This window comes from Schistocerca americana, chromosome 2, assembly GCF_021461395.2.
Source record: "Schistocerca americana isolate TAMUIC-IGC-003095 chromosome 2, iqSchAmer2.1, whole genome shotgun sequence".
Taxonomy (NCBI): Eukaryota; Metazoa; Arthropoda; class Insecta; order Orthoptera; family Acrididae; genus Schistocerca; species Schistocerca americana.
In genome coordinates this window covers 1,048,748,462-1,048,761,257 of record NC_060120.1, presented here as the reverse complement: position 1 = coordinate 1,048,761,257, position 12,796 = coordinate 1,048,748,462, and the positions used below count along the sequence as shown (strand labels likewise).

The 12,796-nt window shown below is 46.0% G+C and overlaps 1 protein-coding gene across 1 annotated transcript in view; it reads left to right on the top strand.

Annotated features, from left to right (window-relative positions):
- Positions 1-12,796, top strand: part of LOC124594664 (leucine-rich repeat and calponin homology domain-containing protein) — a gene marked incomplete at its 5' end in the record, with an annotated part of 256,146 nt that overhangs the window by 159,776 nt on the left and 83,574 nt on the right. Inside the window, one exon of the mRNA XM_047133034.1 lies at positions 8,361-8,505. Coding sequence (XP_046988990.1) covers positions 8,361-8,505 — 145 coding nt within the window. The remainder of the gene's footprint in view (positions 1-8,360; positions 8,506-12,796) is intronic.

Sequence of the window (12,796 nt, the reverse complement as noted above, 5' to 3'; positions counted from 1 at the left end):
AAGAGCAACAGTGTCCCTAATTTGCTGGGAAGTGGCGGTGCGGTCCCCTACGGCACTGCGTAGGATCCTACGGTCTTGGCGTGCATCCGTGCGTCGCTGCGGTCCGGTCCCAGATCGACGGGCACGTGCACCTTCCGCCGACCACTGGCGACAACATCGATGTACTGTGGAGACCTCACGCCCCACGTGTTGAGCAATTCGGCGGTACGTCCACCCGGCCTCCCGCATGCCCACTATACGCCCTCGCTCAAAGTCAGTCAACTGCACATACGGTTCACGTCCACGCTGTCGCGGCATGCTACCAGTGTTAAATACTGCGATGGAGCTCCGTATGGCACGGCAAACTGGCTGACACTGACGGCGGCGGTGCACAAATGCTGCGCAGCTTGCGCCATTCGACGGCCAACACCGCGGTTCCTGGTGTGTCCGCTGTGCCGTGCGTGTGATCATTGCTTGTACAGCCCTCTCGCAGTGTCCGGAGCAAGTATGGTGGGTCTGACACACCGGTGTCAATGTGTTCTTTTTTCCATTTCCAGGAGTGTATATCTCTGTCCACGACCCTCTACTGCACTGATGCTTTTCGCGCTTCCGTTCCGCATTCCTGCTGGCTTGCGGTGTCGAAGGCTTCTTCTCTGTCTTTGTCTTCTTCTTCTTCTGCCTGTTTCTGCCCATTCTGTGACGCGTGGACACGACAGTTATTGCTGTGTCGTAATAACGACGCACGGCTACAGAGCACAGCTTCACAGGTCTTCTTCTGGCCAAGCACAGGTAGCGCGCTTCACCAATGACGAGCGCGCCTCCGCTGCTCGAGCACGGTGGTGGTGCTTTGCCAAGGCTATTTCTGATGCTGAGACACTTTCAGCAACAAATAATATATTCACAAATAGTGCCGTGGTGACTGGCAGCAAATCATCGCTACTGCGATGCTCGTTTATGGCTAAGACATTGCAGAGGTGATCTCCAGCTCTTAAAAGAAATATCAGCATTTGGAAGAACAACTGACATGGTGGATTTCGGTCTTTGATGGGTTTCGTGAGCTACCCAGACCACCGTTTCACAGTTTTAAGGAATCTATAATATTTCTGGGCTTCGTATTTCATAAGAAACTTTTCTGACTGACAGATATGGTCTCCCGATCTACTATTCTATAATGTCTTTGGTTGCTCTTAGGCTAGGGCTGCACAACGACATTCTTATCCGGAAGTGTTAGCTAGCGTCTGTCGTTAGGACATTGGATACGGGTGAGTGTCTTTACAATAAGCTCCGGGGCCAACACATGCTCCGGACCACCGCTATTGCATCTAGGGAAAAAAAAAGGGCTCTGAACACTATGAGACTTAACTTCTGAGGTCATCAGTCCCGTAGAACTTCGAACTACTTAAACCTAACTAACCTAAGGACATCACACACACATCCATGCCCGAGGCAGAATTCGAACCTGCGACCGTAGCGGTCGCTCGGTTCCAGACTGTAGCGCCTAGAACCGCTCGGCCACCTCGGCCGGCGCACCTAGCAAAAGTTCTTCATTTTGTGAAGTACTTAAAAGGGCAAGTTATTCCCGCAGATCCCAGTGTGTGTAACCTCATTGCTCACGCACCAGCCAAAAGTTTCGTCCTAAGAGCAACAGCCGTTTTTTGAGACCTCGGACGTGGAGAAAGTACTCGTAGACCTCATAAGCTTGGGTCCGGTAGACATAAGTAATATTTTAACCTTTACTTGTTATAAATATCCACTCTGGACAGCAGAGGCCAAGAACTTTTTGTCTTACGTTGTCGTAACGCAAGAACTATTCTACATTACGTTTTTAGAGAAGTATCCTTGAATCTTTCTGGCTACACTGCAATTTTACAGTCATTTGCCCTCTTGGATCGAAGCAAGAGTCGCTGATCTGCTGATTCGCCTGCCAATATCGACAGACATTGTTAGTAAGATTCGCTTCCAAGCAAACAGACAATAGCCGATGTCCAGCTCTGCGCGATCCTGAAAGTGGCAGAGTGGATGAGAAGTTAATCAGTGTGTACTGCTTGTGGCGTGCAAGTTTCTAAGCGTCACTTTTTTTTTTGAGTCCGTTTTGTATTTTGCAAAGAAAGCAGCAGTTGATCTTACAAACAAACGTATTCTATTTTACGTAAAATTAATCAGTGTAACAAATGCGTAGGTTAAACGTTTTTGCGCGTTGTACAGTCTCTTGCTCAAACTGTTGATAGGATATTTTAATGTGAGTCAGTAATGTGTGATCCACCAGCCACATCATTTTGAATCGCTATTTTACGACTTTAACTTGTTGACCATTTTAATACACATTCTGACTTTGTATAAACTCTTTTTAAAATCATCTTTTAGTTCTGTACGTGTCCGAGTCTTGATTCTTCAGATTTTAAAATTTTTAGAGTTCCGTACCTCAGTCGCTACGAAATCGTTATAGGATCACCTTGTTGCCCGCCTGTCTTCCTGTAGGTCCGTCAGACTGTTAAAACCCTGTTCCTCAGTAAGAGGTCGACTTATCAAATTGAAATTTGTTACATACTAAAATCTGTGGTCTCTTAGTGTTATAATAAATATGAGCTTCTAATCATTGCAATCAAAGGATACGATCATTTATGTTAAATAGTTAGACACTCGCAAACTCACTCATCAAAATCTGTAGGCCACTTCCTTGTTGATCTAAAATCATGAAATTTGGTTTGAAGCAAGGTTTAACAGTAAAATTAAAGGAAAAATCCGGAAAGTGTTATTTTATAATTGTTGTTGTTGTGGTCTTCAGTCTCTTCAGTCCAGAGACTAGTTTAATGCAGCTCTCCCTGCTACCCTATCCTGTGCAAGCTGCTTCATCTCCCAGTGCCTACTGCAGCCTACGCCCTTCTGAATCTGCTTAGTGTATTCATCTCTTGGTCTCCCTCTACGATTTTTACCCTCCATGCTGCCCTCCAATACTAAATTGGTGATCCCTTGATGCCTCAGAACATGTCCTGTCAACCGATACCTTCTTCTAGACAAGTTGTGCCACAAACTCCTCTTCTCCCCAATTCTAATCAGTACCTCCTCATTAGTTATGTGATCTACCCATCTAATCTTCAGCATTCTTCCGTAGCACAACATTTCAAAAGCTTCTATTCTCTTCTTGTACAAACTATTTATCGTCCATCTTTCACTTCCATACGTGGCTACACTCCATACAAATACTTTCAGAAACGACTTCCTAACACTTAAATCTATACTCGATGTTACCAAATTCTCTTCTTCTGAAACTCTTTCCTTGCCATTGCCAGTCTACATTTTATATCCTTTCTACTTCGACCATCATTAGTTATTTTGCTCCCCAAATAGCAAAACTCATTTACTACTTTAAGCGTCTCATTTCCTAATCTAATTCCGTCAGCATCGCCCGAGTTAACTCGGCTACATCCTCCTTTCAAGACACTGTCCATTCTGTTCTACTGCTCTTCCAAGTCCTTTGCTGTCTCTGACAGAATTACAATGTCATCGGCGAACCTCAAAGTTATTATTTCTTCTCTAAGGATTTTAATTCCTACTCCAAATTTTTCTTTTGTTTCCTTTATTGATTGCTCAATATAAAGATTGAATAACACTAGGGATAGGCTACAACCCTGTCTCACTCCCTTCCCGACCACTGCTTCCCTTTCATGCCCCTCGATTCTTATAACTGCCATCTGGTTTCTGTACTAATTGTAAATAGCCTTTCGTTCCCTGTATTTGACCCCGGCCACCTTCAAAATTGGTAAGAGATGGAACTGAACCCCCATGGTACACAAAACAGGTCCGAACGCTGTTGCAGAGGCAACGGAAAAACCATGCGAAGTTCAGAAGAACGCGAAATCTCGAAGATTGGCTAAAATTTACAGACGCACGAAATTTGGCACGGACTTCAATGCGAGATGCCTTTAATAGGTTCCACAACGAAACATTGTCTCGAAATTTGGTAGAAAATCCGAAGAAATTCTGGTCGTATGTAAAGTACACAAGCGGCAAGACGCAGTCAATACCTTCTCTGCGCAATGCCGATGGTACTGTTACCGACGACTGTGTCACTAAAGCGAAGTTATTGAACGCAGTTTTCCGACATTCCTCCACCAGGGAAGACGAATGGAATATTTCAGAATCTGAAACACGAACAGCTGCTAGCATGAGTTTCTTAGAAGTAGACACCTTAGGGGTTGCGAAGCAACTCAAATCGCTAATACGGGCAAGTCTTCAGGTCCAGATTGTATACCGATTAGGTTCCTTTCAGATTACGCTGATACAATAGCGCCCTACTTAGCAATCATATACAACCGCTCGCTCACCGATAGATCTGTACCTACAGATTGGAAAATTGCGCAGGTCGCACCAGTGTTTAAGAAGCTTAGTAGGAGTAATTCATCGAACTACAGACCTATATCATTGACGTCGGTTTGCAGTAGGGTTTTGGAGCATATATTGTATTCAAACATTATGAATCACCCCGAAGGGAACGATCTATTGATACGTAATCAGCATGGTTTCAGAAAACATCGTTCTTGTGCAACGCAGCTAGCTCTTTATTCGCACGAAGTAATGGCCGCTATCGACTGGGGATCTCAAGTTGATTCCGTATTTCTAGATTTCCGGAAAGCTTTTGACACCGTTCCTCACAAGCGACTTCTAATCAAGCTGCGGGCCTGTGGGGTATCGTCTCAGTTGTGCGACTGGATTCGTGATTTCTTGTCAGGAAGGTCGCAGTTCGTAGTAATAGACGGCAAATCATCGAGTAAAACTGAAGTGATACCAGGTGTTCCCCAGGGAAGCGTCGTGGGACTTCAGCTGTCCTGATATATATATATATATATATATATATATATATATATATATATATATATATATATATATATATATAAAAATGACCTGGGTGACAATCTGAGCAGTTCTCTTAGGTTGTTCTTAGATGATGCTGTAATTTACCGTCTATTAAGGTCATCCGAAGACCAGTATCAGTTGCAAAGCGATTTAGAAAAGATTGCTGTATGGTGTGGCAGGTGGCAGTTGACGCTAAATAACGAAAAGTGTGAGATGATCCACATCAGTACCAAAAGAAATCTGTTGGAATTCGATTACTCGATAAATAGTACAATTATCGAGGCTGTCAATTCAACTAAGTACCTGGGTGTTAAAATTACGAACAACTTCAGTTGGAAAGACCACATAGATAATATTGTGGGGAAGGCGAGCCAAAAATTGGGTTTCATTGGCAGGACACTCAGAAGATGCAACAAGTCCACTAAAGAGACAGCTCACACTACACTCGTTCGTCCTCTGTTAGAATATTGCTGCGCGGTGTATGATCCTTACCAGGTGGCATTGACGGAGGACATCGAAAGGGTGCAAAAAAGGGCAGCTCGTTTTGTATTATCACGTAATAGGGGAGAGAGTGTGGCAGATATGACACGCGAGTTGGGATGGAAGTCATTAAAGCAAAGAAGTTTTTCGTCGCGGCGAGATCTATTTACGAAATTTCAGTCACTAACTTTCTCCTCCGAATGCGAAAATATTTTGTTGAGTCCAACCTACATAGGTAGGAATGATCATCAAAATAAAATAAGAGAAATCAGAGCTCGAACAGAAAGGTTGAGGTGCTCGTTTTTCCCGCGCGCTGTTCGGGAGTGGAATGATAGAGAGATAGTATGATCGTGGTTAATGAACCCTCTGCCAAGCACTTAAATGTGAATTGAAGAGTAGTGATGTAGATGTAGGTCTTCTAAGATAAGTCGTAGAGTCAGTAGTGCCTCACGCGTTCCAACATTTCTATGGAATCGAAACTGATCTTCCCCGAGGTCAGCTTCTCCCAGTTTTTCCATTCGTCTGTAAATAATTCGCATTAGTATTTTGCAGCTGTGACTTATTAATCTGATAGTTTGGTAATTTTCACATCTGTCAACAGCTGCTTTCTTTGGGATTGGAATTATTATCTCTTTCTTGTAGGCTGATAGTATTTCGCCTGTCTCATACATCTTGGTCACCAGATGGTAGAGTTTTATGAGGGCTGGCTGTCAGTAGTACTAATGGAATGTTGTCTACATCCGGGGCCTTGTTTCGACTCAGGCCTTTCAGTGCTCTGTCAAACTCTTCACGCAGTATCATATCTCCCATTTCATCTTCATCTGCATCCTCTTCCATTTCCATAATATTGTCCTCAAGTACATCACCCTTGTATAGACCCTCTATATAATCCTTCCACCTTTCTGCTTTCCCTTCTTTGATTAGAACTGGGTTTCTATCTTACCCCCTAGTGAGATAAGTCTCTACATCCTTACATTTGTTCTCTAGCCATTCCTGCTTAGCCATTTTGCACTTCCTGTCTATCTCATTTTTGAGACGTTGTATTCCGTTTTGCCTGCTTCATTCACTGCATTTTTATATTTTCTCCTTTCATCAATTAATTCAATATATCTTCTGTTACCCGAGGATTTCTACTAGCCCTCGTCTTTTTACCTACCTGATCCTCTGCTGCCTTCACTACTTCACCCCTCAAAGCTACCCATTATTGTTCTACTGTATTTCTTTCCCCCATTCCTGTCAATCGTTCCCTTATGTTCTCCGTGAAACTCTCTGCAACCTCTGGTTCTGTCAGTTTATCCAGGTCCCATCTCCTGAAATTCCCATCTTTTTGCAGTTTCTTCAGTTCATAACCAGTAGATGTGGTCAGAGTCCACATCTGCCCCTGGAATGTCTTACAATTTAAAATCTGGTTCCTAAATCTCTGTCTTACCATTACGTAATCTATCTGAAACCTTTCAGTATCTCCAGGCCTCTTCCACGTATACAACCTTCTTTCATGAAACTTGAACCAAGTGTTAGCTATGACTTAAGTTATGCTCTGTGCAAAATTCTACCAGGCAGCTTCCTCTTTCAATTCTTACCCCCATTCCATATTCACGTACCACGTTTCCTTCTCTTCCTTTAGGAGACTGATGACCTGAGATGTTAAGTCCCATAGTGCTCAGAGCCATTTGAACCATTTCTCTTCCTTTTCCTACTATCGGATTCCAGTCACCCAGTCACCAATGACTATTAAATTTTCGTCTCCCTTCACTATCTGAATAATTTCTTTTATCTCATCTGCAGAGGTAGTTGGCATACAAACTTGTACTACTGTGGCAGGCGTGGGCTTCATGTCTGTCTTGGCTACAATAATGCTTTCGCTATGCCGTGTGTAGTAAGTTCACCCACACTCCTATTTTTTTTATTCATTATTAAACCTACTCCTGCATTACCCCTATTTGATTTTGTATTTATTACCCTGTATTCACCTGACCAGAAGTTTTGTTCCTCCTGCCACCGAACTTCACTAATTCCCACTATATCTAACATCAAACTATCCATTTCCCTGTTTAAATTTTCTAACCTACCTGCCCGATTAAGGTATCTGACATTCCACACTCCATTCCGTAGAACGCCAGTTTTGTTTCTCCTGATAACGACGTCCTCCTGAGTAGTCCCCGCCCGGAGATCCATATGGGGGACTATTTTACCTCCGGAATATTTTACCCAAGAGGACGCCATCATCATTTAACCATACAGTAAAGCTGCATGCGCTCGGGAGAAATTACGGCTATAGTTCTCCCGGCTTTCAGCTGTTCGCAGTACCAGCACGACAAGGCCGTTTTGGTTAGTGTTACAAGGCCAGATCAGTCGATCATCAAGACTGTTGTCCCTGAACTACTGAAAAGGCTGCTGCCCCTCTTCAGGAACCAGACGTTCGTCTATCCTCTCAACAGGTACCCCACCATTGTGGTTGCACCTACGGTAAGGCTATGCTGAAGCACGCAAGTCTCCCCACCAACGGCAAGGTCCAGGGTTCATGGGGGGAATTTATAATTATATAACACGAATTTCCGGGACCTATAACTTTCCAGTATCAATGTCGATAACAGGCAAAAATCGTCGAGATTCTCGATTCCTAGAATGGATGAACTGTTAATATACACACTTCAGAACGCTCAGAGCGCGAGACAAACTGACACTTGACCAATTCTTTTTTACATGCGTTTTAATAATTTTAAACATTCCCTCGTTTCAGTGAACACAATACGAATGCTAATGACCAAACCGTCGTCCGCCTTAAACATACAACATCATTATTATCATCTGTACAGCAGATATTTGCAGAACCATCTCTGTGCTAGGATATTCGTGCAACTGTCATCACATTGCTGAAGCTAGTGTTCAATAAAAGGGCGCTAGTTTGTTGGGTGGAATCCTGTTTTATTCGATACAAGGTGTTAGGCTTTTGTATTATAGCATTTGATATAGGACCTGATTTGTAATGTGGTTTTCTTGTTCTGCATATTTAAGCATTGCTCTAACAGACGTCTTTTCTGTTTCAGATTTGTCCAAGAACAGATTCAGCGAGCTGCCAGTGGAAGTCACCGAGTATTATTCCTTAGAAAAGCTCATTCTTTACCATAACGCCATCAAATCTATTCCGGATTCGGTTGTATATCTACAGTCGCTGTTGTACATTGACTTGAGGTAATAACCGTATTTGTTTATGCACGGTAAATTAGCAATTGTTGTTGGCTATAAAGGAGCTTTTTGTAATGGCACGATCATTTTAATACACTGTTGCCTCTAACCCACACCTGTACTGCAATGCAAGAAGCTGATCATCCCAAATGTTCATGTGAAAATGACATAGATTGAGTGTTCCGGTCACGTACATGTTGTCAGTTGTAACTAACGAAACAAGGATGCCAAAATACGGAAAATTCTTCTCTACGAAACCAAATCATGGCCTTTCCGTTTGGTGTGTGTGTGTGTGTGTGTGTGTGTGTGTGTGTGTGTGAACCTAATTTATCCTAAGGACAAACACACACACACACACACACACACACACACACACACACACACATGCCCGAGGGAGGACTCGAACCTCCGAGACACACACACACACACACACACACACACACACACTCACACTCACACTCACACACACACACACACACACACACACACACACACACACACACACCATGCCCGAGGGAGGACTCGAACCTCCGCCGGGACCAGCTGCACAGTCCATGACTGCAGCGGCCAGACCGCTCGGCTAATCCTGCGCGGCTTTTGGTTTGGTAGTAACCAGTGCATAGGTCAAAATACACGTCGAATACGTTTTGAAAGCTGAAAACACAACAGCTGGCTGAGAGGGGTTTTCTGTAATGTAATGTCATTTAGAACAGGGTACATTGTTGTTGTTTAATACTTCGAATATGCACTCTGGCTGCCCTGAAATTAACGTTCATTTCTTGGTCAGATAAACAAACATACCCCGTTGAAACACAGTCACACTAAAAATCCCTTAAAACCACTGTCAGACTTTGTTGGTTTGGTCACACTTTAAAAATGGTTCAAATGGCTCTGAGCACTATGGGACTTAACTTCTAAGGTCGCGCGGTTCCAGACTGTAGCGCCTAGAACCGCTCGGTCACCCCGGACGGCAGTCACACTTTAAGTATGCGTATTTCATACACCGTATGAAAATCTTTGAAATATTACGTGCACAAAAATTTGGCGTTTCTGCTTCAGAAGGACTTTCAAGCTCCCTTGCAACTTTCTATCATTAACGAAACGCTGTGTAGTGCATGATGAATGTGGCATGTGTGGGCTGTAAGATAAACGCTCGAAATGTGGAGGAAGGTGTTGAGGGTCACAACAGTGGAATCGGGCATTTTTGCGGAAGGGGGGGGGGGGACACCTCCTGGGAGTGTTAAGACACGAAAGCTTTTGGGCTTGCGCCCTTCTTCAGCTGATTATACATTTAATTTCATGTTTCCACAATCAGTTTTGAAGTTCACGATTTAACTAAAAGGCACATTATTTGGTGCTGTCTGAGTAGACACAAGGGAAAGAATTAGAAGTGGCGACGTGGTAGGTGTCGATAGTATTAGTGTACATATTATACATATATTATCATACATATTATACATAAAGCTGGAGTACACAAATCATAATTGCACATTTGTCAGATTTTTTACAAACGTATTTAGATTTTCACACAGTACCTGCACCCCCCTGCGGGTTCGGGGGTTAGAATAGGCCCGTGGTATTCCTGCCTGTCGTAAGAGGCGACTAAAAGGAGTCTCACATGTTTCGGCCTTATGTGATGGTCCCCTCTCGGGTTTGACCTCCATCTATCTAAATTATTCCGAAGAGCGAGCCAATTGGGGAAGGGCGCCTTACATGGTGCACTGTATCCGTCGTGCAATTAGACCTTTAGCCGTCTTTCTCGTCGTTGCAATGGTGTCCCGCTCGTTTTCGATCTCTTGGGCGATTACCACGCTGCACTCTGCAGTGTTTCTTTTAACTGCGACGACGACCTTGGCCATTTTTGCACCTAAGATCCAGCACGGTAGCCAGCCCGTTGAGGTGGGGCCGCCATGTACCCTCTTGGTTGTAGCCCCCTGACAACACAGGGATCGCTCTACTGATGCCTGCGCCGTTAACTCCCCACGTATGCCAAGGAGTAGATGCCCATCTCCTTGGGGCATCAGGACTCCCGGCAATGGCCGTCCTGCCAGGTGGCTATTGCTGCGGCTGGGTGGCGCCCGTGGGGAGGGCCCTTGGTCGGAGTAGGTGGCATCAGGGCGGATGATCCGCAATGAAGCGTGGTACATCATCTCTCGCTGGCGGCCAGCCGCCAGCAGTCTCTAAGCGTTCTCGGGCTCAATTTAATGCTCAGAAGTACAATCCGAAAACGTTCCCCTCTCTGGCCACGCCGTGGGAGGAACGTAAATCTCAGGATGGCAGTAGCAATTATTCGCCCCGATTCTTAGTTTGTACGAGAGCTGATGGGGAGTCTTTTCTCTCCACAAAGCCTCAGTTCTTCGTCGAGCATTTAGAGGACAAGTTTGGGGAGGTGGAGGGCTTGTCAAAAATGCGCTCTGGATCGGTCCTGATCCAAACGGCATCCTCTGCCCAGTCACGACGGTTACTTGCTTGTGACAAGTTGGGGGATGTTGCTGTTACGATCACACCGCATAAGAGTTTAAATATGGTCCAGGGAGTTATTTACCATAAGGACCTTCTTTTGCAGTCTGATGACGAGCTGCGCGCCAACTTAGAGCGCAGAGGTGTACATTTCGTCCGGCGCGTTCATCGGGGTCCGAAGGAAAATCAGATAGCTACCGGTGCCCTCATCTTGGCCTTCGAGGGTGATACGTTACCGGAAAAGGTCAAGGTGATGGTCTACCGATGTGACGTCAGGCCCTATATTCCTCCCCCGATGCGGTGCTTCAAGTGCTGGAAGTTTGGCCATATGTCTTCCCGCTGCACTTCCAGCCTCACATGTCGAGATTGCGGACGCCCGTCTCATCCCGATACTCCATGTGCCCCGCCTCCCATCTGTGTCAACTGCGGGGAGCCCCATTCACCTTGCTCGCCAGACTGCAGAATCTTCCAGAAAGAACGCAAAATCATGGAATATAAGACCCTGGACCGACTGACTTATACTGAAGCCAAACGGAAATACGACCGATTACATCCCGTGCGAATGACGTCATCCTACGCCGCCGCTACAACACCTGTGCTCGCCCCATCAGTTTCACGACTTTCGGCCGGATCGCTGAGTGGTACAACTCCTCCTGCCCCCTTGCCAGTGGGGCGCTCTACCCACCGGGTTGCTCCTGCGCCACCTACCTCAGGGGCAACACCATCCCCCCCATCAGGGACGTCCGTCCCTGCTTCTAAGCCGGAGAAGTGTCCAACTTCTTCGGCTTCTCACGCTCGCAAGGGGTCCCTCGGGTCCCTCCCTTCCCAGGTTTCCACCAGTGGGAAGGCTGACGACCGACAGTGGCGTAAGTGCCCGCAATCAGCTGGTCGACGGGCTTCACGATCCTCCTCAGTCCCGGAGACTGAATCGGTGAAGCCCTCCCAGCCAGTTAAACCCAAGGAGCAGCGTGAGAAATCAAAGAAGAAGAGCTCTAAGCCCAAGGAACTCGCGGTGGCAGCCACCCCACCGCCACCTTCCAGATCTGCGTCTGAGGACGAGGTGGAGATCCTGGCGTCCCGTCCCGTCACACCTTTCTCCGCCATGGACAATACCATTCTCCAGTGGAACTGCAGCGGTTTCTTCCACCATCTAGCTGAGCTCCGCCAGCTTATCAGCCTTCATCCTTTCCTTTGCATTGCTCTGCAGGAAACTTGGTTTCCGGCAATGCGAACCCCCGCCCTCCGTGGCTATCGGGGTTATTATAAGAACCGAGCAGCTTATGAAAGGGTGTCTGGTGGCGTCTGCATATATGTCCTTCACACTCTGCACAGCGAGTCTATCCCTCTCCAGACGCCTTTAGAGGCTGTCGCTGTACGGGTGTGGACGCCACAGGCTATTACCGTCTGCAGTCTTTACCTTCCACCTGATTGTGATGTCTTGCAGCATGTCCTGGCTCCACTGGTCGCCCAATTGCCGCCACCTTTCTTGCTATTGGGCGACCTCAACGCCCATAACCCTCTGTGGGGTGGGTCAGTGGCCACAGGTCGAGGCACCATCGTTGAGCATTTCTTGTCGCAGCTCGATCTCTCGCTGTTAAATGATGGTGCCTTCACACACTTCAGTGTGGCGCATGGCACCTACTCCGCCATTGACCTTTCCATCTGTAGCCATAGCCTCTTACCGTCTGTCCAATGGAGTGTGCATGACGATCTGTGTGGTAGTGACCACTTTCCGCTCTTTTTGTCACTACCACAGCGTCACTCTTCTGGGCGCCCTAGCAGATGGGCTATGAATAAGGCTGACTGGGATTTGTTCTCCTCCACTGCCGCTTTTGAG